The sequence below is a fragment of the Camelus bactrianus genome, chromosome 5, assembly GCF_048773025.1.
Source record: "Camelus bactrianus isolate YW-2024 breed Bactrian camel chromosome 5, ASM4877302v1, whole genome shotgun sequence".
NCBI classification, from domain to species: domain Eukaryota; kingdom Metazoa; phylum Chordata; class Mammalia; order Artiodactyla; family Camelidae; genus Camelus; species Camelus bactrianus.
Window position 1 is genome coordinate 61853903 of NC_133543.1, and position 24066 is coordinate 61877968.

The 24066-nt window shown below is 35.3% G+C and overlaps 1 protein-coding gene and 1 long non-coding RNA gene across 2 annotated transcripts in view; one reads left to right on the forward strand and one right to left on the reverse strand.

The window, feature by feature from the left end:
• DNAJC10 (DnaJ heat shock protein family (Hsp40) member C10) overlaps positions 1 to 9392 on the forward strand; it is a 47966-nt gene extending 38574 nt beyond the window's left edge. The window contains exons 19-23 of the mRNA XM_010960005.3: positions 350 to 403; positions 674 to 821; positions 3821 to 3940; positions 5763 to 5867; positions 6982 to 9392. Of these exons, the coding sequence (XP_010958307.1) occupies positions 350 to 403; positions 674 to 821; positions 3821 to 3940; positions 5763 to 5867; positions 6982 to 6993 (439 nt within the window). The 3' untranslated portion in view covers positions 6994 to 9392. The remainder of the gene's footprint in view (positions 1 to 349; positions 404 to 673; positions 822 to 3820; positions 3941 to 5762; positions 5868 to 6981) is intronic.
• LOC141577724 (uncharacterized) overlaps positions 1 to 24066 on the reverse strand; it is a 76910-nt gene that overhangs the window by 27939 nt on the left and 24905 nt on the right. The gene's annotated exons all lie outside the window — the stretch shown is intronic.

Here is a 24066-nt window from a genome sequence, read left to right on the forward strand (position 1 = left end):
CTTTCGACGTGAGTCTTAAAAAAGTGGGTAAGAACTTGACAGCAATAACTAAAGGTTCAGAAATTAAAGCATTGGATATTTTGAGTTTTACTGTTAGCATGGGTCTGTGGGAGATGTCCAGCAGGCAGCTGAACATTCAAGTCTGGAGCACAAAAGACATCAGACTAAAGAAAAACATATTTGGGAAGCCTTAAAAGCAATATTTGTAGCTAAGTGTGTCTGAGAAAGATGCTAGATGAAGTCAATCAGCTAAACTTACCTTTTAAATTGCTACAGTGAGATTGTTTTTCTGAACATATCTAATGATAGAAAATACCATTTACAGCTTACATATTTTTTCTTCTTTCAGTAGTTACAATGGTTGGAATAGGGATGCTTATTCCCTAAGAATCTGGGGTCTAGGGTGAGTAATCAAAATATGTATCATTGTATAAATTATAGTCAATGCTGCTTACCTTCCTCTCACATCTGTAGCTAAATTTATGGGCTTGTTTAAGGTTCTCACATTTTAAAGTACTTAGTGAAGAAATACAATTTACCAGGACAAGATTGTGCTTTATTACATTGTCATTCTTTGAAGTCATTTTTTAACTTAGAAAGATTTGCAGTATTCTATTTTAGATGTTTACTTTGGTTGTGTATAATGGAAAATAATTTTGATCCTTTACCACAGATTTTTACCTCAAGCATCTATAGATCTAACACCTCAGAGTTTCAATGAAAAAGTTTTACAAGGGAAAAACCATTGGGTGATTGATTTCTATGCTCCTTGGTGTGGACCTTGCCAAAACTTTGCTCCAGAGTTTGAGCTCTTGGCTAGGGTAAGTCTTGTCCATCTACTTAAATAAGTTGGAGTAACATGCATGTTTTATTAGATAAAAATTGTATTTATAGTTTTTTTAAAAATAGTTTCCGCTGAATTTTAAAAAACTCTGTTCCATTTCTGTGACTAATCTTTGCAGTAGATTTCTTCCTTCTTTAGTAAAACCTGTCTTGCTTGACGTCATCTACCTAACCATAACAGCCATTTCTTCCACTTGTTCCCTATTTCCATTCTGACACCGTTACTCGGCTGCTCTCCAGGCAGTCACTAGATCCTGTCAGTTCTGTCTCCCAAATGCCTTTCAAATCTGTCATCTTCTGTGCATCTCCTCTGCTAGCCTCTTTGTTCAAGCCTTCATCATCTCTCATCTAGGCTAATCATATGTGCCTTTTAAGTAGTCTCATATTGGCCAGTCTACCTTCTTCAGTTCCTCCCTGATGATCTTTCTGAAATATTGCCTTCTCTGCCTTCATGTTAACCACATTTCTTGAAGTACATCCTTGACTGCAGGTCTCTAATCTGAGCCTTCTGACCTCTTCAGCTTTATCTCTTTCCCTGAACTCACACCTTATACTCCAGGCACAACAAAGTACTCCAGGTTCTCTGAACCAAGTACCTTTTTGTACGTGCTGTTCGCTCTCTTAAAATGCCTTTTCCTTACTTACCTTGGTCATCTGGATTTTATTCCTCCTTATCCTACAGAACCCAGCTTCAGTGGCATTTCTGTGTTCTCTGCCCTTCCCAGTTAATCATTGTCACCTGGGTATCTCGCACTCCATCAGTGTACTTACACAGTGCATGTCAACTATATATTTAGATACCCGTCTCCTCTATAAAACTATGAGCTTCTTGAGAGTACAGTACATGTCTTACCTATCTGTAACCCCAGTGTCTTAACTCAGTAAATACTTTCAAAATTAAGCTGAATGCAGTCTGTTTTGGTGTTTGTATTATAGTAGTCCTGCTAATAACCTAATCCACATTGATAGCTTCTTCACCTCTGTACTCGAGGAACTTTACCTTTGGCTACAGAACATTCATCATTCATTAGAATGAAAAGTCAGCGCCAGTTCCACCAGTCTAAAACAAAAGCTGAATAGCTCAAGCCATGGGAATTTTTTAGCTAAGGGGTTTCAGAGTTCCTATGGAGTTGTGAAAGACTGTTTTAGTTATTGACTGGTCCTTAAAAATAAGAGGCTGTTCATTTTTTTCTACTTATCATAGCTTCTTTTCCTCTTATGCTTCCTTTTTCTCCAATAATTCTAACAAAAATGTTTTACTCTCCTATTCATTAAGTGCTAAAAAAAACTTATTTATATATTTTGTAATGCAGCTATATGTTGAATATTGCAGAAAAGTATTTAGGTCATTCAGCGAATCCTGAGTATCAGGTAAAAAAGCATTATGCTAAATACTATGGCTAAAAAAAACGGAAAGACAATTCCATGTCTTTAAGAAGATTTTAATCTAGTGGGAAAATAAAATTTAAATAAACATATATAAATAAATAGGCGGATCATTGCTGTAGTGAAATTAGAGTGGAGCAAGAATATGAGAAAAAGAAGGTCAGGGTCATGCCAGGAGGAGACAGAAGGCTCCACAGAAAGGTTAGCATTTGAGATGAGAATTACAGCACAACTAGGAACGTGAAACATGTCCAGGTATTTCCAGTGTTGGTCCAGTATTACCAGGAGATAAAGAAAAAACAGGAGTGGCAAAAACTGAGGCTCAGTAATTAGGCAAGAAGTTTGTACACTCTTCCTCAGTAAGTTCATGCTATTGAGCATGTATTCTATATACGCATTGGAGGAAAACTGCTGGATATGACAGGATCCATTTTATATCTTAGAAGGATGGCATTGAATGGACTGAACATGGGCCAACAAGGCCAGAGAGAGCGAGCAGAGCACCAGAAGCAATATGGTGTCCTCTATAACTGAAATACAAGTTGACAAGACTTCACTGACCTTCACTGTGTGTGTGTGTGTGCGTGTGCGTGTGCGTGTGCGCGCGCGCACACCTGATTCTGCATGCAGCTTTGCTGGTGTCCTGGTCTACCTGTAAGTACCCTAGCATTGGGGACAAAACTAGAGGCAACAAAGATATTTTTATTATCCTGAAGTGAGGTGATAACCTGGACCAGGATTAGGGCAGTGGTGATACAAAGAGTGGAACAAGTAGATAAGAATAAATAGATTTAGTTTGTGATAAATGTGAGAGGAAAAGAAGTCTAGGATGGCCCTAGTTTCTGGCTTGGACTAAGTGAATAGTAGGACAAAAGGAAGAGCAGCTTAAGGGGATAGGATTCATTTTAGAAATGTTGTTTCTAAGGGGCTTATTTAGGAGAAGCAGGCCAGTGTATACATAGCTGACTTTAATCAAGGGGGAAGGGTGGGGTTCAGCAGCATATAGATGTATAAAATCTCCCTGGGAGATTTTTCACAGCAGAAAAAATTATTGATGAAAGATGGAACTGTGATTGGACATTTTAATGTGAGGGGCAGGTGTAGGAGGAGGTCCCGTGCTAGAAATGAGGAAGACTAGCCAGAGGAGTAGGATAGACAAGAGACAGTAGTGGTAAGTGGCAAGAAGGAAAAAAGAAAGGAGTGGTCAGCAATGTCAGATGCCCATTAAGAAGACTGATGGGTCCATTCAGTTCAGCCAAAAAAGAGTCATTGGGGAACTTATAGCAGTTTCAGTGGAGGGAGCTGTAAGAACAGAAGCTAGCTGAAATGTGTTGATAATGAACAGATGAGGAAATGATGAAAGAATTAACTGCTCAAAAAAGGGACAAAGAAAGAGAAGCAGAGTGGTAGCTGGAGGAACCAGTACAATTTACACAAGGAATTCTTTTTTGATCATGTGTACATATGCTGAAGATATATTTATGCGTGTCTTAGATTTATCAATATCTGAAATTTTTAGTATCATACTGCTTTGTGGTTGCCAAAATAGTATATGCCAAAGAAATGGCAAAGCATCTTTTTCTCTTTTCAGATGATTAAAGGCAAAGTGAAAGCTGGAAAAGTAGACTGTCAAGCTTATGCCCAAACCTGCCAGAAAGCTGGTATCAGAGCCTATCCAACTGTTAGATTTTATCCGTACGAAAGGGCAAAGGTATGTATAGGCTTTTTCCTCTGTGTGCCTTTCCTTTAGCAGACCACACTCAAAAGATTTGTTTTTAGTCTGAGTAATGCTTTTTTTCTACTTTCTTTCCCTTTGTCATGCCTTCTTTTATTGCATGTTACTGAAACAAGCTTCTTTTCATGTTTACACCGAGTGGTTTTAAAAGATTTTTCTGTCTCACTGTTGATATTATCTCCATTGCCTTAAAATTTTTATACTCATGAATAGGGACACTATTAAATAGACATACCAAAATACTAGTAGTAGGTTTCTGTGGGTGGTAGAATTCAAGGTAATTATTTTCTGTGAAGTTTTTGTATTTCCTACTTTTACAGAATTAACATATATTACTTTAAACTTAGTTTTTCCAGGAAAGAAAAAATAATAAGAGAATACTGTTGTAATACTTTAAAAAATATCCTAAGTACCTGAGTATTTATCTTGAATATTTATTAGTGGTTTAGACTAAAAGTTAGTCTAAGTTAGTCAAGTTCCTTGATGTAGTCATAATTTCTTTTTTGGGCCACTGACAATATGCTTTTTTTTTTTTTCCCCAGTCCAAAAAAAAAATAGACATCTACCAGTAGGTCTTAAAATTCAGGTGATAACCTCTACAGTCATTGATACAAAAGTATATGTCTTTTAGCTGGTATAATTGCTAACTGGAGGGACCCATGACCTTTACCATCTTCCCAAGTAAAAAATAAGACATTTTGACAATAGGACTGTAATAAAATAAATATTTGCCATGTTTTCTGGTAAAATATTGAAATAATTTCAAATACTTCAATATATACCTTTGAGAAAGAATATCATATTTTTGATTTTAATATATTTTGAAATAGTGCTAAAGAAATTAGATGATGAATTTCTGAAATCTAGACTTGTCAGACATCTAGATTTTTCAGTGAAGGATTTTGAGTTATGAGGAAGCTACCTCTGTCTTAAGAACAGTATGGGGTAAACAAAACTCAATGAGAGTAAAGGAGCTTTATACCAGAGCCTGAATCTTCATTCCTTTGGAATCCCTAGCTTTCTAATTCCCAGAAACCTGAAAAATAGTTGACGTAAATAGGGATCTTTTTCAGGTAGAATGATATTAATTGTCAGTATAATGAGCATAGAATTAACCAGGCCATATAGGGAACTGTTTCAGAATATGAGATTACCATGTGTCCAGAAGACAAGATTAGGACCCAAAATATCCCCATCCAAATGGAAACACAGGGGTGACGTCCAAAAGTCCAACAGACAAGAAGGCCAAAGTAGAATAATGTTTGAAGTGAGAAATACAAACCAGGTGGGCAGTTACACACAAAAACAAAATCCTCACATACAGTTTGGCGTTCCTACCAGGAAGAAGGAGATAAATAGCTCCAGATCCAAAAAAAGCAGGCCTGAATGTATTGACCTGTCCCCTCTCCTACTTTTTTAGCCACCTTCCTGCTGTGGACAGATGAGAACCAGGAAATACACATTACTTTCCATTATTGCATTTGGGCAGTGATTTTAGACTGGAATGATTGGAATCCTCTGGGGACGTCTTTTCTTATACAGTTTGGATATTTTGAGGCATCTGGAGTTAGCAATGCGTATTAACCAAGGAATTAATTTACATGTTTCCATAACAGTATTGTTAGTATTTATTTCAGGTAAATTACCGTTTAACTGCTTTTGCAGCAGCATTTCCTTGAGGAAATTTGAGTTTTAAACACTAGGAACTTTAAGGAATATGTAATCAAGTTTCTAAGATGGAAATGTCCTGTTTTCACTAGATACTTAAATGTTATAAGAAGAGTGTTTTTAATTTTAGAGAACTATTTGGGGAGAGCAAATAGATTCCAGAGATGCGAAAGAGATTACTACCTTACTATATGAAAAGTTGGAAAATCTCCAAAATCATGGAAAGAGAAATAAGGTAAGGACTAAATCTAGAGCTGACTTTGGCAAACATCTAAATTTATTCTTATTATACATTATATGTATCCATAAATGATGCTTCAAAAAATAGTAAAAGATAGTTAAAAATTTCTTCTTTGGAAAATATGGCAAATCAGGATGTAGCTACTAAACATTGATATGTTTAGAAATTTGGACAAGTAAAACCATGTAACAGAAAAACAACAACTATGGCCATAAATTATTTAAATTTTATTCAAATGTAAAAGCATGAATTCTTAGGAATAAATATACTGGAGCCTCAAACACATTTTGGATAGCAAGTTTTCTTTTGTTTTTGGTTCATCTTGGCCCGTCCTTGGATTATTAATCTCTCAAGAAGCAGTGCAAGCTCTTTCCTGCTGTTCTTAAGAGGGCTGTTGTCTGTTCATTTTTTCCTTTTTTTGAATCAGTGTCATTCTGTGACATACTTAGAAACAGACCAAAGAGTTTATGAATGCCGGAGTGCTTTCTGAATGGAATTTAACACAAATATTACATTTCTTGGATTCTTTCTCTTTAAGGTGAAAGGAAACAAGAACAGCACTGCTTCTGAAGAGGGCTGGCGACATCTGGCTTCATAGAGCCGTATTAGAACTACAGACCCCAGTACAGGAAACTTTACAGCTCTCTCAAGAATCAGATTATACCCAAATCTAAAAGATAGGAAAGAGATAGTTATGAAACTTTATTTTCTTCATTTCAATGAACAGAAATATTTTTTCTCATTTTCTTAAGATGTTTTATTTTTTAAATTGTGGCTTATCTCAAGTTAAACATTTAAAATCAGAAACATTAGTCATAAAGTAGAATATCATAACTGAAATTAAGTTAAAAAGCATACCAAAATATGACTTTGAAAGTGTGGTAAACTGTATAATTTGTATTATCTACCATGGGCAGGTAAGAATTGTGAGATACCCTTTTTCCACTGTTACAACGACAAGGTATATTTCATGTGGTGATCTAGTAAATAAGAATATTGAGTATTTTTAAAAAGGTAAAATCTGGGTCAGTTTATAATTTTTCACCCTGCTTTTAACATTAGATGTTGAAAGAGAAAAGAATCAATCATTTTTACATTATTATTGTAGGATGAACTTTAACGATGTTGAAAATGAAGAAAAATCTGAAAAAAGAAATTGACAGATGATACCAGAAGACACCTTTTCAGAATGTTAACTGCATTCTTGATGGGAATAAATGAACATTGCCTTGGACTTGTAATTGCACTGCCTGAATTCTGTACAACATTGGTATAAATGAAGGGTCTGCAGACTTTTCTGTAAAGGGCCAGATAGTAAATATTTTAGGCTTTGTAAACCATATATGGTTCTTTGTCACATATTCTTTGTTTTTGTTTTATTTGGTTTTTACATTTTTTACAGGGTTATAAACAATTCTTAGCTCAGGGCCATACACAGATAGGCTACAAGCCACGTTTAGCCTATGGGCCACAGATTACTGACCCTTGGAAAGATGTTTAGGCTGGCTGGCTCAAACATGAGCACGCTCTATGATCTATACATCCTAAGTTATACAAAGTATACTTGATTACTTAAAGTTTTGTGGCTGGCCTAAAAAGAACTTGATTTTCAGTTCTGTTCATCTAAAAATTCGCTGAAATTGATTCTCTGACGATATATTTCATTTAAAAAACATGCTCAGTGTGGGAAAGTAAACAAGATGACCTGTTTTTATGCTTTGTTATAGTGAAGAGATTCTTCATTTTCTTTTCTTTCCTTTCTAAAGGTTGAAGAATTGATTTTAATTTTTCACATTTGAGAAAAAAATTTTGCAACAGTAAGTAAACAAATCTTATCAATTTCTATCCCTAGATATGTGAGGGGAAAAAATATTTATAGCAATTAACTACATTGTAGAGTATCCCAAATATATCAAATATTTAGAGTTCTATGTTTTAAAGATACAGTGTTCATGTATTTTGTGAGTTGTTTTTGTAAAAGTATTCCCTGTGATAGTAATTTGTTTTTGAAGCAGTTTTCAAAGATTGATGTTTTTGACTTCTGGACTATCATTTATTTACATTTGCCTTTTTTCCTTCATAGTTGTGGTTTTTCACTCTTTAACAATCTTCATCATTCAAGTAGAAAAATAACTTCGCAGGTTTCATTGTAGCTTATAATGATACTGTGGTTGTTCCAACTATTTATTGTTGGAGGCTGCCATTTTCAGATAAATATTAGCATAATAACTGCGGTTATTTTTATAAGAAAATCCAGTATATAAATAAAGATGGGATCTTTTAGTTTCTTAGTTGTTCAGACTCAAAGAACTCAAATTTTTTTCTTTGCATTTAAACAAAAGATTGTAACATGTAGTTACTTAGTTTTAATTCAGAGTATATGGAATAGTAAAAATCCCAGTTGATCAAAAGAGGTCAGTAATTTTTTTTAACTTAAGTTTTCCTAAAAACCTATTTGAATTGTTCTATTATATTGGGAGAGGTTTTTTTAAATAACACTTTACCGCATTCCCCAAAATTTCCTCATAAAGGTTAATTTACAACTGCAGTTTATCCAAAAATTAGGTTTTTTTTTCATTTGCAAGTCTAACCCTATTCTTCATATTCTCTCCCATATTATATCTAGTGTTATATTTTAATTTCTTATCTTGAATTCCACTTTACACATGTTACCACTTCTGACCTTAATTTTACACCATCTTTTTGAGTTATCAGTAATGGCAAGTGCCTTTCATTTATTAAATTTTCAAAGCCCAGAATTTTCAAAATTGGCTTGTTTCTATAAAAATTCCAAAATGGAATGCCTAAAAGAAGTTTTAGTAAATATTTACTGAACTTGTACACAATTATGTGAGTACCACTGTGCTGAACACTTAGGAGTGTACAAAAGTAAACCCAAGGCATAGTCCCCATCTCCTTAGTGTCTGTAATTCACAGTTCTGACACAGAACCCATAAACAAGCTTATACTATACTATTACCTATAAATAGAATTCCAAACTTACTGGCTGAGAAACATCTTAGGCAGTAAATGAAGTAGTAAATATTTTGTATCCTGTAACTGGGCCTAAGTATGTGCCTGTGGAATCAAGTCAAAAGCCAGGGCTACCTGGGAGTCACATCAAGTAATATGTATCATACAAGTAACATACATCAGGAAGTTTTCTGCACTTACATCAGTGTCATTGGGTATTTGAAAACAGCTGGCAGAATTAAAGGTTTTAATAGCCAGTTAGTACGGTAGAGCACCTCTGGTGTACTAGGTAAAACATGCCGTTTCTCTTAGCAACACCATTTTTGTGTGCAACCAGCCTTAGGTAACAGCATCATTTCTAGCTGACCAGAGTGCATTCTATCAGGCAGCTAGATTTGAGTATGTGGCTATGTGAAACTATTTGGAATTTGTGTTGTGGGCATTAATGATGCCTGTTCTAGTTTCTCAGAGTTTAACATTTTCCTGTCTTTTTCATTTAAAGCATATGATTAAGATAAAAAATAAAATGAAATGATTATTGTATAATTATTTTAATATTGTAAGGTTTTCTTTAAATGTATCCTTTGTTTTCTGACAGTATTCAAAACAGGAATTTGAAGTATATAATTAACAGAAAAGAATTTCTATGTTGTTTCCTATGGGATACATTTTTACAAAGATGCTTATTAGTATAAGAAAGTTTTTAATGAGGAGGTAGTATTTTTAAACCATTTTAACAATTTTTGTGTAGTAGTCTAGTCTTTTTCCTTAGGTCTGCCATCAAACTGCCATCCAACATTTATCAAAAGATAAATGTTTTAAATTTGACATATTCAGTCCATCATGACTATATAAGAAACAGTACAAAGTTTAAGTTAACAAAATGCATTTTAAATTTTCTGTAATAGTACTTGCAGGATAAAATTGATTCTGAAGATAAATAGGAAATAATCTTTCAGGTTAGTATACTACTTCACATGTAGACCAAAACTTTAAATGTACCCAAATTCTTCTGGTGAATAATCTTGTTTTCAGTACGAGTGATAAGAAAATTTAGGTCAACCACCAGGGTAAGTGATTATATATAAAATGTTAGTGGTTCACTGGCTTGAGTCATTTCTATTTATATTTAATACTAGATTTGCCCTTAAGTTCTTGTACAGTTGACCCTTCAACAACACAGGTTTGAACTGTGTAGTTTCACTTACATGTGGATTTTTTTCAATAAATAGGTTCTATAGTACTACATGATCTGTGGTTGGTTGAATCCACAGATGCAGCATTTCAGATACAGAGGGCAGTCTATAAAGTTATACACGGATTTTCAGCTGTGCTGGGGGTTGACACACCTAACCCCCATGTTATTCAAGGGTCAACTGTACTGCTGCCCAGTTCCCTTGTTAGCAGTTGGATATATTTTATGAGAGTTAACAAATCAGAATAATGGATGGAGGCTGATGCCAAACTGGCCCATAGCAGTATTAAATCCAGGAATGTAATATCTTGACCACACGCTTGCATTATCTTGTCACTTGAGTGGATTACTTAGTAGCCTGCTGTCCTGAAAACTGGTAATCATATTCAAAAAGGTCTTTGTTAATGTTTACCAAAAAAATTGTTACATGTTAATTAACTACTGATATAAAATTCTTCTTTAAACAGCTGCTATTCCAAACATTTTATTTGAGGTAAAATAGTTTTATAAAAAGAATAGTTTCCAGTACAAGATGGCTCCAGAACTCGCCTCCTCCCATGAACATACTGAATCTACAGCTACATACAAAGCAATTCCCTATGAAAGAAATCCAGAATCTAGTTAAGCAACTCTTACACATCAGTTGAGTGAGGGAAAAAAACCCACATTGAAATGAGTTGGAGAGGCTGAGACATGATTTACCTTAAACCTCACCTGGCACAGTGACATAACCAGGAGAGAACTCACACCTAACAGTTTCACCCTGAGGATCAAAAGGGTGAAAACTTCTGGACCCCACAGCTGGTGCCCCAACTTTTAAGGCCTTGGCCTGAGAGATGGGCCCCCAAAACACACAGCTTGGAAAGCTGGCAGGGCTTTCATCCCTGAGGCCCACGGGGCCAGTGCCACCTGAGAAGCAGTCTGTTACAGGCTTGTGTGGACTCACTAGCTAATCCCCCGAGGCCTAGCACAGAGGCGACATACTGAAACATGCCAGTCTTTGTGTGAAACGAGCCTGTTTGCTTATTTTAAGTGCTTTAGCTGGAAGGGCAGGCTTCTAGTTTAACACACTTCTAGAGACTCACTGTAGTACTCTCCAGAGACCATGGAGGCTGGCAGGCACCATCTTTGTGCTCTCCCTCTGCCTCACTCCAGGTCACCAGCACCTCCAGGAAATAAGCTTGTGCAAACATCTGGTACCCCAGTTATTGTGGCTGATGCCCAGGGAATACCTCTTGATCACCTGGCTCTGTTGGCCAGCAGTGCTTGTGGATCCCATAGGACAGTAGTAGCAAACAGTTTATAACTATCGCCCCAAGGCTCAGTGCAAAGAGAGCAGATACAGGGAAGACTAGAAGATAGATGGTGTGAGAGGTCTATTTGCATACTTTAAAAGCTGCTGTCTGACAATACAGTTTCCAATCAGCATACATCTAAGTGCTGACTGAGATCCTCCCCTTTAGGTCACTGTCAGGTCCTGGTACACCCTCCACTACTGAGAGGCACTAAGAAGCTTGCTTGAAAGATCACAAAGGTATGAGAAATAGCCAAGAGCCAGGGCATAGGTAAATGATAAGCTTCATGTACACAAGACCATCCTTTCAAGACTAGGAGAGGTGGTTTTATCTAACACACAGAAACCAACACAGAGAGTCAAGGAAAATGAAGAAATAGGACTTTATCCCAAACATAAGAACAAGGTAAAACCTCCAAAAAAAGACCTTGATGAAATGGAGATAAGTGATTTCCCTAATCAGGTTTCAAAATACAGTAATTAAGATGGTCACTGAGGTCAGGAGAATGATGCATGAACAAAGGGAGAATTTCAACACAGAGATAGAGAATATAAGAAAGAATGTACCAAATAGAAATTACAGGGCTGAAGAATACAATAACTGAACTGAAAAATTCAATAGACAGGTCAACAGTAGACTAAATGAAGTAGAAAAAGGATTAGTGAAGTCGAAGACAGGACAGTGAAATTCATCCAATCAGATCAGCAAAAAGTAAAATAATTAAAAAGTGAAAATAGCTTATAGGACACCATGAAGCAAGTGTTTGCATTACAGGGGTCCTAGAAAGGGAAGAGGGAGAAAGGGGCAGAAAGCTTATTTGAAGAAATAATGGCTGTAAGCTTCCCTAACTTGGGGAAAGAAAGACACCCAGCGTTCTCAAGATGATAATCTAAAGACTAAGACACCGTATAATTAAATTGCAGAAGTTAAAGGCAGAATCTTAAAAGCAGCAAGAAAAAAAATGTTCCATACAAGGGAACCCCCCCATAAGACTGTGAACAGATTTTTCAGCAGAAATTTTGCAGGCCAGAAGTAAGTAGCATGGTATATTCAAACTGCTGGAAGAAAACGTCCAACTAAGATGCTCTACCTGGCAAAGTTGTTCTTCAGAATTGGAGTTTTTTCCAGAAAAGAAAAAGCTGAAGGACTTCAATACCACTAGATGAGCCCTTACAGTTAATGTTAAAGGGAATTCTTTAAGCTGAATGAAATGGCACTAATTAGTAACAGGAAAACATGAAAATAAAAATCTTTATAGCCTCAGGCTTCCATTTTCATTTGTGTCAAGTGTTTGTTTTGTTTTTCCCTCCTTTACCCATTTACTATTCAAGAGCATAGTTTATTCTCCACATATTTGGGAATTTTCAAAAGGTAAATATATAGCTAGATTCAGAGTACTCAAATGCTGATGAGTTAATCACAAATCTAGTATGAAGGTTAAAAGACAAAAGTAGCAAAAATAATTTAGCAAAAAAACTACAGAATTTCTTAATATATATTCAAGACAGAAAGATGTAAATTGTGACGTCAAATAGGTAAAAGGGGGAACTAAAAGGGAGTTGTTACAGGTGACTGAAGTTAAATTGTTATAGCATAAAATAGGCTGTTATATCTAAAAGATGATCTATGTAAATCTCACAGTAACCACGAAGCAAAAACTTATAGTAGATTCACAAGAGATGAAGGGATGAGAACTATCACCACAGATAGTCATCAATTCACAAAGGAAGGCAACAGGAAAGAAGAACAAAGGAGCTGCAAAATAGCCAGGGAATGATTGAGATGATATTAGTAAAGCCTCACCTATCTATAATTAATCTAAATATAAATCAATTTGATTCTCCAAAACAGAATGGCTGAATGGATTAAAAAAACAACCATATGCTACCAACAAGAGACTCACTTAGGCTTTAAGGACATAGGTAAACTCAAAGTGAAGGGATAGGAAAATATTTCATGCAAATGGAAACCAAAAGAAAGCTGGAATAGCCATACTCATCAGGCAAGATAGACTTTAAGACAAAGGGAATAATAGTGATAAAGTTCCTCATATAATGAGTAAATTCATCAAGAAAATATAACATTTTTAAGTATTTATGCACTTAACATAGGGGCACCTAAATATATAGAGGAATTAGTAGGTTTAAAAGGAAAATTGACAGCCATACAATAATAGTAAAGGATGTAGTTAATAGACATTTACGGAACATTTCATCCAAAAGCAGAAAAATACATTATTCTCAAATGCACATTTGAACATTAACCATAATAGATCATATGTCAGGCCACCAAAAATTTTTTGAATTTTTTGAAAAAAAAAAAATTCAAGTATCTTCTCTTACCACAATGGTATGAAACTCGAACTCGAAGAAGAAAACTGGGAAATTCTCAACTATGCAGATTAAATAAAATGCTCCTGAACAGCAAATGGGTCAAAGGAGAAATCAAAAAATAACTTAAGACGAAAATGGAAATACGAGATGCAAAAATTTATGGAATACATCAAAAGCAGTTCTAAGAAGCAAACCAATAAAAAGCCTATCTCAAGGAACTAGAGAAGCAAGACTAACAGCCCAAAGGTAGTAGAAGGAAGGAAGTAAATACCAGAGCAGAAATAGAGACTAAAAGACAACAGAAAAGGTCAGTGAAACTAAGTGATGGTTTGTTGAAAAGATAAAATTGACAAACCTTTAGCTAGATTCACCAAGAAACAGAGGATTCAAATAAAATCAGAAGTGAAAGAAGAGACATTACAGCTGACACCAGAGAAATACAAAAGATCATAAGAGAGTAAAATGAACAATTAGACACCAACAAATTGGATAAACAGGAAGGGATAATTCCTAGAAACGTACCAACCTACCAAGTCTGAATCATAAATAGAAAATACGAACAGACCAATTACTAGTAAGGAGATTGAATGAGTATTCAAAACTTTCCAGCCAAACAAAAGTCCAAGACCAGGTGTCTTCACTGGTGAATTCTACCACACTACTATAGAAGAATTAATACCAGTCTTTCTCAAGTTCTTCCAAAAAATAGAAGAGGGAACTTTTCCAAACTCATTTTGGGAGGCAGGCATTACCCCAATACCAAAAACCAGACAAAGAAACTATAATAAAGGAAAATTACAAGCCCATATCCCTAGTAAACATAGATGCAAAAATTCTCAACAAAATATTATCAAGCCTCATTCAACAATACACTAAAATGATCAAACACCATGATCAAGTGGGATTTATTCCAGAAATGTAAGGTTGGTTCAACATCTGCAAATCATTTACAAATCACATTTTTTAAATGAAAGATAAAAATCACATGATCATCTCAATAGAGGCAGAAAAGGCAGTTGACAAAATTCAACATCTATTCAGAATAAAAACTCAAGAAATTAGGTATCCAAAGAATGTACCTAAACATAATAAAGGCTATAGACAAGCTAAGAGCATACTCAATGGTGAAAAGCTGAAAATTTTCTAAGACCAGAACATAAGGATGCCCACCCATGCCACTTTTATTCAGCATAATACTGGAAGCCCTAGCCAGAGCAATCAGGCAAGAAAAAGCAACAAATGATGTCCAAATCAGAAGGGAAGAAGTAAAATGGTCTCTACTTTGAGATAACGTATTACATACAGAAAACCCTGAAAACTACCAAAAACTGTTAGAACTAATAAATTCATGAAGTTGCAGAATACAAAATCAATATACAAAAATCAGTTGCATTTTCTAACACTAATAAACTGTCAGAGAAATTAAGAAAACAATCCCACTTACAATCACATCAAAAAGGATATCTAGGAATAAACTTATCCAAGGAGGTAAAAAGACTTGTACACTGAAAACTGTAAGACATTGATGAAAGAAATTGACAAGACTCAGATAAATGGAAAAACATTCCATAGTCATGGACTGGTAGAATATTGTTAAAACGTTCATACTATACAAAGCAATCTGTTGATGCAGTGCAATACCTATCAAAATTCCAATGGCATTTTTCACAGAAATAGAACAATCTTAAAATTTGTATAGAACCACAAAAGGCCCCAAATAGCCCAAAGCAATCTTGAAAAAGACTAATACAAAGTTATAGTAGTCAAAACAGGATGTTATTGGCATAAAAACAGACACAGTTGAATGGAACAGACTCAAGAGCCCAGAAATACACCTGTGCATACATGATCAATTAATTTATGACAAGCAAAGGAGACACAACGGGGGAAGGACAGTGTGTTCAGTAAGTGGTGTTGAGAAAACTGGGCAGCCGCCTGCAAAAGAATGAAACTGGACCACTGCCTTACACCATACACAAAGGTCAGCTCAAAATGGGTTAAAGACTTGGATGTAAGTCCTGAAGCCATAAGACTGGAAGAAAACATAGGCGGGAAGCTTTTTGATATCTGTCTTGGTAATGATTTTTTGGATTTAATGCCAAAAGCAAAGGCAACAAAAGCGAAAATAAATAAATGGGACTACATCAAACAAAAAAGCTTTCACACAGCAAGGGAAACCATTAACAAAATGAAAAGGCAGCCTATAGAATGCTAGAAAATATTTACAAATCGTATTATCAGATAAGGGGTTAATATCCAAAATATATAAAGAACTCATATAACTCAATTGTGGGAAAAAAAAGTTCTGTTTTAAAGTGGGCAGAGGGTCTGAATAGACATTTTCCCAAAGAAGATACAAAGTTCACTAACAGGCACATGAAAAGGTGCTCAACATCAACAATATGAGGGAAATGCAAATCAAAAATCATAATAGGTGTGAGGTGATTTCAGAAAGACAAGAAGTAAATGCTGGTGAGGGTGTGAAGAAAAGGGAACTTGTCCACTGTTGGTAGAAATACAGGTTGTGCAGAATCTATGGAAAACAGTATGGAGATTCCTCAAAAAGTTAAAAATAGAACTACAGTATGATCCAGTAATTGCACTTCTGGGTATTGATCTAAAGGAAACAAACAGTAACTCAAACAGATATCTGCACCCTTATGTTCATTGCAGTATTCATTATTTATATTAGATATGGAATATTTTTTAGCCACAAAAAAGGGAGGAAATCCTGCCACCCTACTTGACGGGATGAAATGTGAAGGCATTATGCTAAGTGAAATAAATCAGACATAAAGAAATACTATATGATCTCACTTATATGTAAAATCTGGAAGGAAGGGAGGGAGAGGGAAAGAAGAAACTGAACTCATGCAGAGAACAGACAGATGGTTGCCAAAGGTCAGGGGTGGAGGAGTGGCAAAGTAGGTGAAGGTGGTCAAAGGTACAAACTTCCGGTTGTAAATAAATAAATCCTGGTGATGTAATCTACAGCATGGTGACTATAGTTAGCAACTTTCAAATATACAGTATGGTATTGTTAAGAAAGTAGATGTTAAAAGTTCTTATCGCATGGAAAAAAATGTAACTGTATATTGATGGATGTTAACTTACTGTGGTAATTCTTTCATAATACACATATCAAATCATATTGTACACCTAAAACTAATACCATGGTACATATCAATTATATCTTAATTTTTAAAAAGAATGAATAGTTGAAAATATGAAAACAGAAACTTAGAAAACTCAAATTCTTAATGACTATATTACCAAATGGTAAAACTGCCAAACTAAAAACATAGTTCTGAAGCCATTTAACCAGCAACGAGCCCCACCTATGCACTGAAGTATCTGTTGCAGGTCATTAGTAAAGTATTTGGCTCTAACACTTAAGTATATCATGTATGTATGTAATAAACATGTGTGTGTATATCAGGAGCCACTGCCAATTGAAAGTAATACAAGAAAGTAAAACAATTTAGTGGTTTTAATGTATTTAGGAAAAATAGTTTACAAAACATCTATCTTCCTTTTCTCTAGTTACCATGACAATTATGAAGGTAAGATAAAGTCTACCATCTTTTGTCTATTTTTGAGTAAATTTAAATTTAGACTTATCCTACTAGTCATTAACCTTACCTTCCTTAGTTCTGCATTTTACGTATCTTTTACTTTCTGTTTTGTTATAGAAGGGGAAAAATTTTGTTTAATGACTTATAAAAGTGATATGTGTATTTATATAATAAATCTTTCAGGCTTGAAACAGCAACATTTCCTTTGATTTACTATAAAAACTGAGGTGATTGCATTCGGATTTTTCAAAATACGTCAGTAATTCATTCTCTCCCAAATAATAATCAAAGAACACAAGATACAATATATGATATATCAAAAGGCCTCAATCTAAATCACCACATAAGGACTTTAGAAAGCTAATTTAATCTGTATTAACTATAATGATAAATTCAAAATGCAGAAATACCTGTTTTACTAGAGATTAAATTTTAGAATTCATTCTGATGATGTACTTTGCATAAACTTAGAAAAAACCTAAATGATAAATTTTTCCACCTCCTCCCCTCTATATTTATGATTTTAGGATCAAAGCCATGGCTTTCTTATGTTCTTCTGTTTTCAGAACCTAGCACATTAAACATGTAATGTATATTCTAATTAACAACCAGAAGTATTGTACTATATTGTTAAATTTGTTAAAAATTAATTTTCCAGTAAGTCAACTGTGATAAGAATTGTTGGCTAAAGGTTATAATCATTTAATGCCTCAAAAGTTGTAGCAGTAGATCTATAATTGGTAATTCATAATGCTTACAAAGTAGTATAGTAGATATGGAAATTTTTCAGGAGTTAGTAATTTTTATTGTACATGTAAGGTAACTTTACTTTTCAAGAAAGCACCTATTCCTTTGAAAGGAACTTTCTCAAAGAATTTTTTCGACCTCATAATTGCTTTTTTCTCTCCGTTAAGTCCCTGCAACAGACTTCCCTGAAGGATTTTAATCAGAAATACCATCAGGCACCAGTAGATGGCAGTGAAAAATAAGCAGAGACCACTCAGAAAATGCTGTTTCTACCTCAGTACTGAATGAGAATTCACACAGCCTAGTTTGCCTGTTTTACACTAAAAATCCTGATTATCAGTCACGTACAGTTGACTACGAGAAATTGCAAAGAAACTAACAAACACTGTACTTTGCATCCAAAAGTTTATAATCTAGTATAGCAACTAAGACAAAGAAATACTCATGTGTGAATGATATGAAAGAATAAATTTAAGAAAGTCAGATAGGCACATATACTGTGGTAGACATGAAAACATATGTACTTATACTGAGGCTCAGTGATGCTCACTCAAGAAAACAGTGTACATGGATTACTTTTAAGAAATCATAACACATTAAATTGTACTAATACCTTAATTTTTTACTTCAGTCTCCTTAGGATTTTTGGTGTCTTCATACTGCTCTAATTCATGAAATAAGAGCCTCACTGTTCAGGTAAAAAGAGCTGCTCTCTGGTCTAAGAAATGTGTTTCCTGGATTCTAGTCTTGGCTGAACTACTTACTTACTCTAGTTTGGACAAACTGCTTACTTCATCTTTCTATACCCTAATCAACTCTTTTCCTACATGGTAGAACTATCTCTTCTACCTACTTCATCAGGTAGTCATATAGACAAAATGACATAACATGTTTAAAAAAAAATGCAGGCAACAGAAATCAAGAATGTGAGAAGTTTTGCAGGACAAATGACAGGTGTAAGATGGCAAAAAAAAAAAAATACAGAAAGAAGGGTAATCTATAGATTAAAAGAGATATTACAGAGGCTTTTTAGTCATATCAGCCAAAGGCAATGTGTGGAGTTTGTGTAGATTTTTATTTGAACAAACAGGCTGCAGAAACATTTTATGGAACAGTTGGGGATATTCAGAACACTGGGTATTTGATATTAGCCAGGTATGCTTTGGTGAGGGGGAATTGTTTTCGGTGGTGGTAACGGTATCTACAAAATGGTAATGTCTGCAATTTGCTTAAAAATAATTCAGTGACTAGGATGTGGGGGAAAACAAAGCCAAAAAAAAAAAAAAAAAAAAAAAAGCATGGGGGGTAAAAATCCAGGGGCTGGAAGTGGTTAAATGAAACATGATTGGGATAACTTATTAAATATTGGAGCTGAATAATAGATAAATAGAGGTTGATTGTAGTATTCAATTTTTTCTATTTGAAAATTTCCATAATTTTTAAATGTTTTTTTTAAAAGCAAAATATCGTCTTTATAACTAAGATATTACTGAAATTTTATGCAGAGCCCCAAATGACAGATTTATAATCATCTTTTTGCCAGATAAATCAGTTTGCTGAATTAGGAGAGGTTGGAAAATTACTACAGGATGAAGATGGAATTGGTTGGCACTAAGTAGGACTATTTTGGAAGAAAGCATGTGCAATTCATTTTCCTTTCATTACTCCCTCCCAGCATGGAACCTGAGGGCCATTTCACTATTTAGAGCCTATGTAATAGGCCCAAGCAACCAAATACTTGAAAATTAGGATCCTGTTTCCTCACTTAGGTCATAAGACTGAATTCTCAAACAGGAAGAATTGACTAGAGATTGTCTAGTCAGACCAGCCTTACAAAATTAAAGACTGAATGACACACAAAAGTCTCACCATCTTCTGCCAGGAGACTTAACTGAATCTCCCTGACGGGGCAGGATTTATCACCTCCCTAAAGTGACCCTCTTTGCTGTTCCCAAGGGCCATTCCCTGTGCTGGCAGCACCCAGTCCTTGCCCTTGGTGGAAACCACAGCTTTGAAGAGCTAAAAGACCATCCGTGGTTGCTACCCTCAGGGGTGCTCTTTCCTGAACTGAATCTCTTTCCTGCTCTGGGTCAACTGACCTCTTTCTCTCTCTGCAGCTCTACAGTTCAGTGTCATTCTCTCAGTACTGCTTCTATACAAAAACTTGTGTTTTTAAGAAACTAGACTTTTTTCCTATAAACTAAGTTTTGTGCATTGTGCAGCATCTATCCCAGATGATTCTGAACACCTGTGAATGTTACTTGTCTAAGAAACATTTATGGTACACCAAAAGCACTATAGAGAAACAGTAAATAGTTGTGTAATTAATGTGTAAAATGGGCTCACTGGATTCTGTGCACTGGAATATATGCACCCCGCACCCTCATGCTCTAAGGCAGAGCACAGACTTCCCCTTGGCTTCCGATGTGCTGCTTTCCTCTTCAGAGTGCACAGTTTTCCTAGCCCTTGCTCTGTGTTACTGAGTACAGCCCATCATTCTTTCTGATGTTACCTGAATTTAGTTCTCACAGAAACCTAGGAGCAACTCTGAAGATTCTTTGCATGCCCCGGCCATGAGGTATACATGCACGTACACTCATTGGGTCCAGAAACCTTAAGTAAGCCGTAGCACCCCAAGTTGGAGGTACAAATTCAGCCCTCATAAGTCTAGTAACTTTCAAGAAGGAAATTCCCTTGGTTTGAGAGAAGAAAATTGGGAAGGATTAAGCACCAACATTTTTGCTGTAATACTGTTTTCAGATTTCACCAGTCTATGAATAATTATTTTTAAAGACTGTGAAGAGAAAGTGCTCAAATCTGGAGATGAAAGCTCCAATGGAAGTAGTGGGGATAAAGGGGTCTGCAACAGAGACCAGTGGTTCAGAAGTCTGTTTGAAGGAATTAGTTATAATGGTAATTTGATAATGATCACCTGTCTCCTCTTGCAATACAAAAATTAAACTGGAGTGGTACTTGGTAAAGTTAAATTTGAAACAAAATTACCTCAAAAAAAATCTCTCATTCATTAAAAAATAATTTGCTGAGGTCAGCTAAGGACAGATTCACCTAGGCACAGGCTTAGCCTAGCCCCTCAGTGTTCCCTGCAGCTGCAGTACTACATCCCAGTCAGCTGTGGCCCCACTTTTCACATGAACACCAGAGAGGATGATCCAAGGAGGGGCATGTCACCCACTAGTTTGGGGAGTCTCTGCTTCCTGAGGCTCTAGAAATTGGGAAATGAAATAGCCTGAGCTTACTTGGTATCTGGTATTTTGATTTCTGAATATCTAACAAGTTCTGCTGTTCAGAAAGTTCAGACAAACCTATGAACTACTACCAAACAGTCCATGTGTTAGACCAAAAATGTGCCTGCCGAAGCCACAGACTCCAGATTTAGGTATTTCTATGCAAGACCACTACTAAAAGCTTACATGCTTGGTCATGCCAACTGAAAAAGTCAGAGATCTAATTTAGTCCAAATGGGTATAGGGATGAAGGTAGACATGTGAGATTCAACAGGCAAAGAATGTCTTAAGAGATGCCTCTAAATTAAAGTAATGATTAGAAAACTAAGACATACTCTTTAACTATAATCTCAGAAATAAGTATAATTTTAAAAGTCCACTATTTAGGGGAAATGAGAGAAAACTAGAATAAAAATAAGAAAGGATAAATAAGTACTAAAAGTTGAAAAATAATCTAGAAAATAAAGATGGCAAATTGAAATATCTTCAGAAGGAAAAATGTTATCAGTGGGTAGTAGTACTAAGTCCTCCTGCAAGGAATGGTCACATCTGTGTTCTTTAGTCTTAGAGGAAAAGGAAAGGAAGCAAGTTCCTGTGGCACAAGGTACTTTTACTTATCTCAGGGGAAAACCAGGTAACTTCCTGGGAAAATGGAAGGGTAGAATATTTAGAAGTCCTCAAAAATGGCCTTGAATTCTGGGACTTCATGATCACTTACAGATAGTGACTATTTTTCAGTAGAACAGAGATAAGTACTGTCAACTATTTTGGACTTAGAGAAGTATCTACTGACTCTATGGCAAAAATACCAAGTATGTCTAGGTTTTATCTTTGGAGGGAAGGAGGCTTCAAATTAATAAAGGTCATTTTGTATCTTCCTTAGAACTCTTGATTTCTTTTAGGTTTTTTTTAAAATCATGGTTAAATACACATAAAAGTTCCACTTAATCATTTTTAAGTGTACCGTCCAATGGTATTAAGTATATTCACATGGTTGTGCAACCCATCTCTAGAATTTATTCACATTGTGAAACAAACTCTATCCCCATTAAACACCAACTCCCCATTTTCCCTTCTGCCATTCCCTGGCAAACACCATTCCCCTTTGTTTCTATGAATTTGACTACTCTAGATACCTCGTATAAGTGGAATCATACACTATGTATTTGTCTTTTTGTGACTGGCTTGTTTCTCTTAGTGTAATGTCCTCAAGGTTCATGTTGTAGCGTGTGTCAGAATTTCTTTTCAAGACTGAGTAATATTCAGTTGTATGTATATACCACATTTTGTTTATCCATTCATCTGTCAGAGGACACTGGGGTTGCTTGACCTTTTAGAGATTGTCAGTAATGCTGCTATGAATATGGGTGTACAAACGTCTCTGACACCTTGCTTTCAGTTCTTTTGGATATATATCTAAAAGTGGAATTTCTGGGTCACCTGGTAATTCTATTTTTCTTTTGAGAGATCCCAAAATGTTTTCCATAGCGGCTCCACCATTTTACATTGCCACCAACAGTGCACAAGAATTCCAATTTCTCTTACTCCTCACCAACCCTTGCTATTTTTTGATAGTAGCCATCCTAATGAATGTGAGGTGGTACCTTATGGTTTTGATTTGTACTTTGAGTCTTTTAATTATTATTTTTTCCATACCAAAATATTTTGTGGGGAGTTGGCTAATTTATATTTTCATACCTAGTTCCACAATATTTTCCCATCTGCATGCCTTTTTCATCCTTCAAATTCAAACCCCGTCTTCCTATATGAAATCTTTTCTGACTTCTTTACTCCACATCAATTCCTAAATTTCTAAAAGTTTCTCACTCTCTACCACATACTTAAGTATTTATAAGAAAGCAAACACTTTTATTCAGCCCTGTATTATTCTCTAATTATTCCATATGTTGTCTTCCAAAGTAGATTGTTAGATCTTCAAGAGCAAAAGAAATTTGTTTTTCACTTATGACCTTCAAGAGTCACTGATGTACTTTAGTGGACTAAATAGTTGGTAGCTTATTCATTTAGTTTGCATGACTCTGCATGTGCAATTTGAGAAGTTTGCAAAGTAAGTATTTTGGCCATATAGAACTGAACAATACTTAGATGTGTTTAAATCTGCTATATAAGATGTCAAATGTAAAGGCCATTATCTAATGAAGCATGTTTTCCCTTTCCTTAAAATAAACTGTGACAGTAATAATCATGCCTTCCAGCACCAAAAATCAAATAACCTTAGTTGCTTAATATATCTGTTACATAATAATTTTAGTGGCTTAATAAATCAGTTACATTGCCTGCTAAACTTTTTTTTTTGACATTGCCTTTGCTTTATCCTCTTACTTCTTCCAGGTAACTCTATCCCTTCTCCCCTCCTGTTCAACTATCCTTACTCTTTCTCCCTTGTTCACGATTTAAATTTTATGACTTATTTTCAAGTAAATATTTTTTAACATTCTTCATTTGGGCTAAAGTATACACTATATAAATTCAGTGGATAAATACCCACACACAGATCTACCCTACATGAAATGTGTTCCCTCAGAAGTAGGCCAATTCATCCATTATGCGATCAAGCTATAAAAACTGAATCCAAGCAGTAATTCTCCAATTAAAAAAGCTCTAGAGCCTAGTTTTCAGTCCTCCTGAATCGTAACTAGTTGGCCACAAAAGCTGGCATTCCTTGGTGTGAATAAGCCTTAACATAACAACTTCTCACTAGTCTCAAGAGTTAGACGTTAAGGGAGAAATATATTCAGGTGGCCATTTACACACAGTACTTTTTAATACCATTTTGGCCAAACTGGTATCAAGTGAGTTGCTGTCAAGT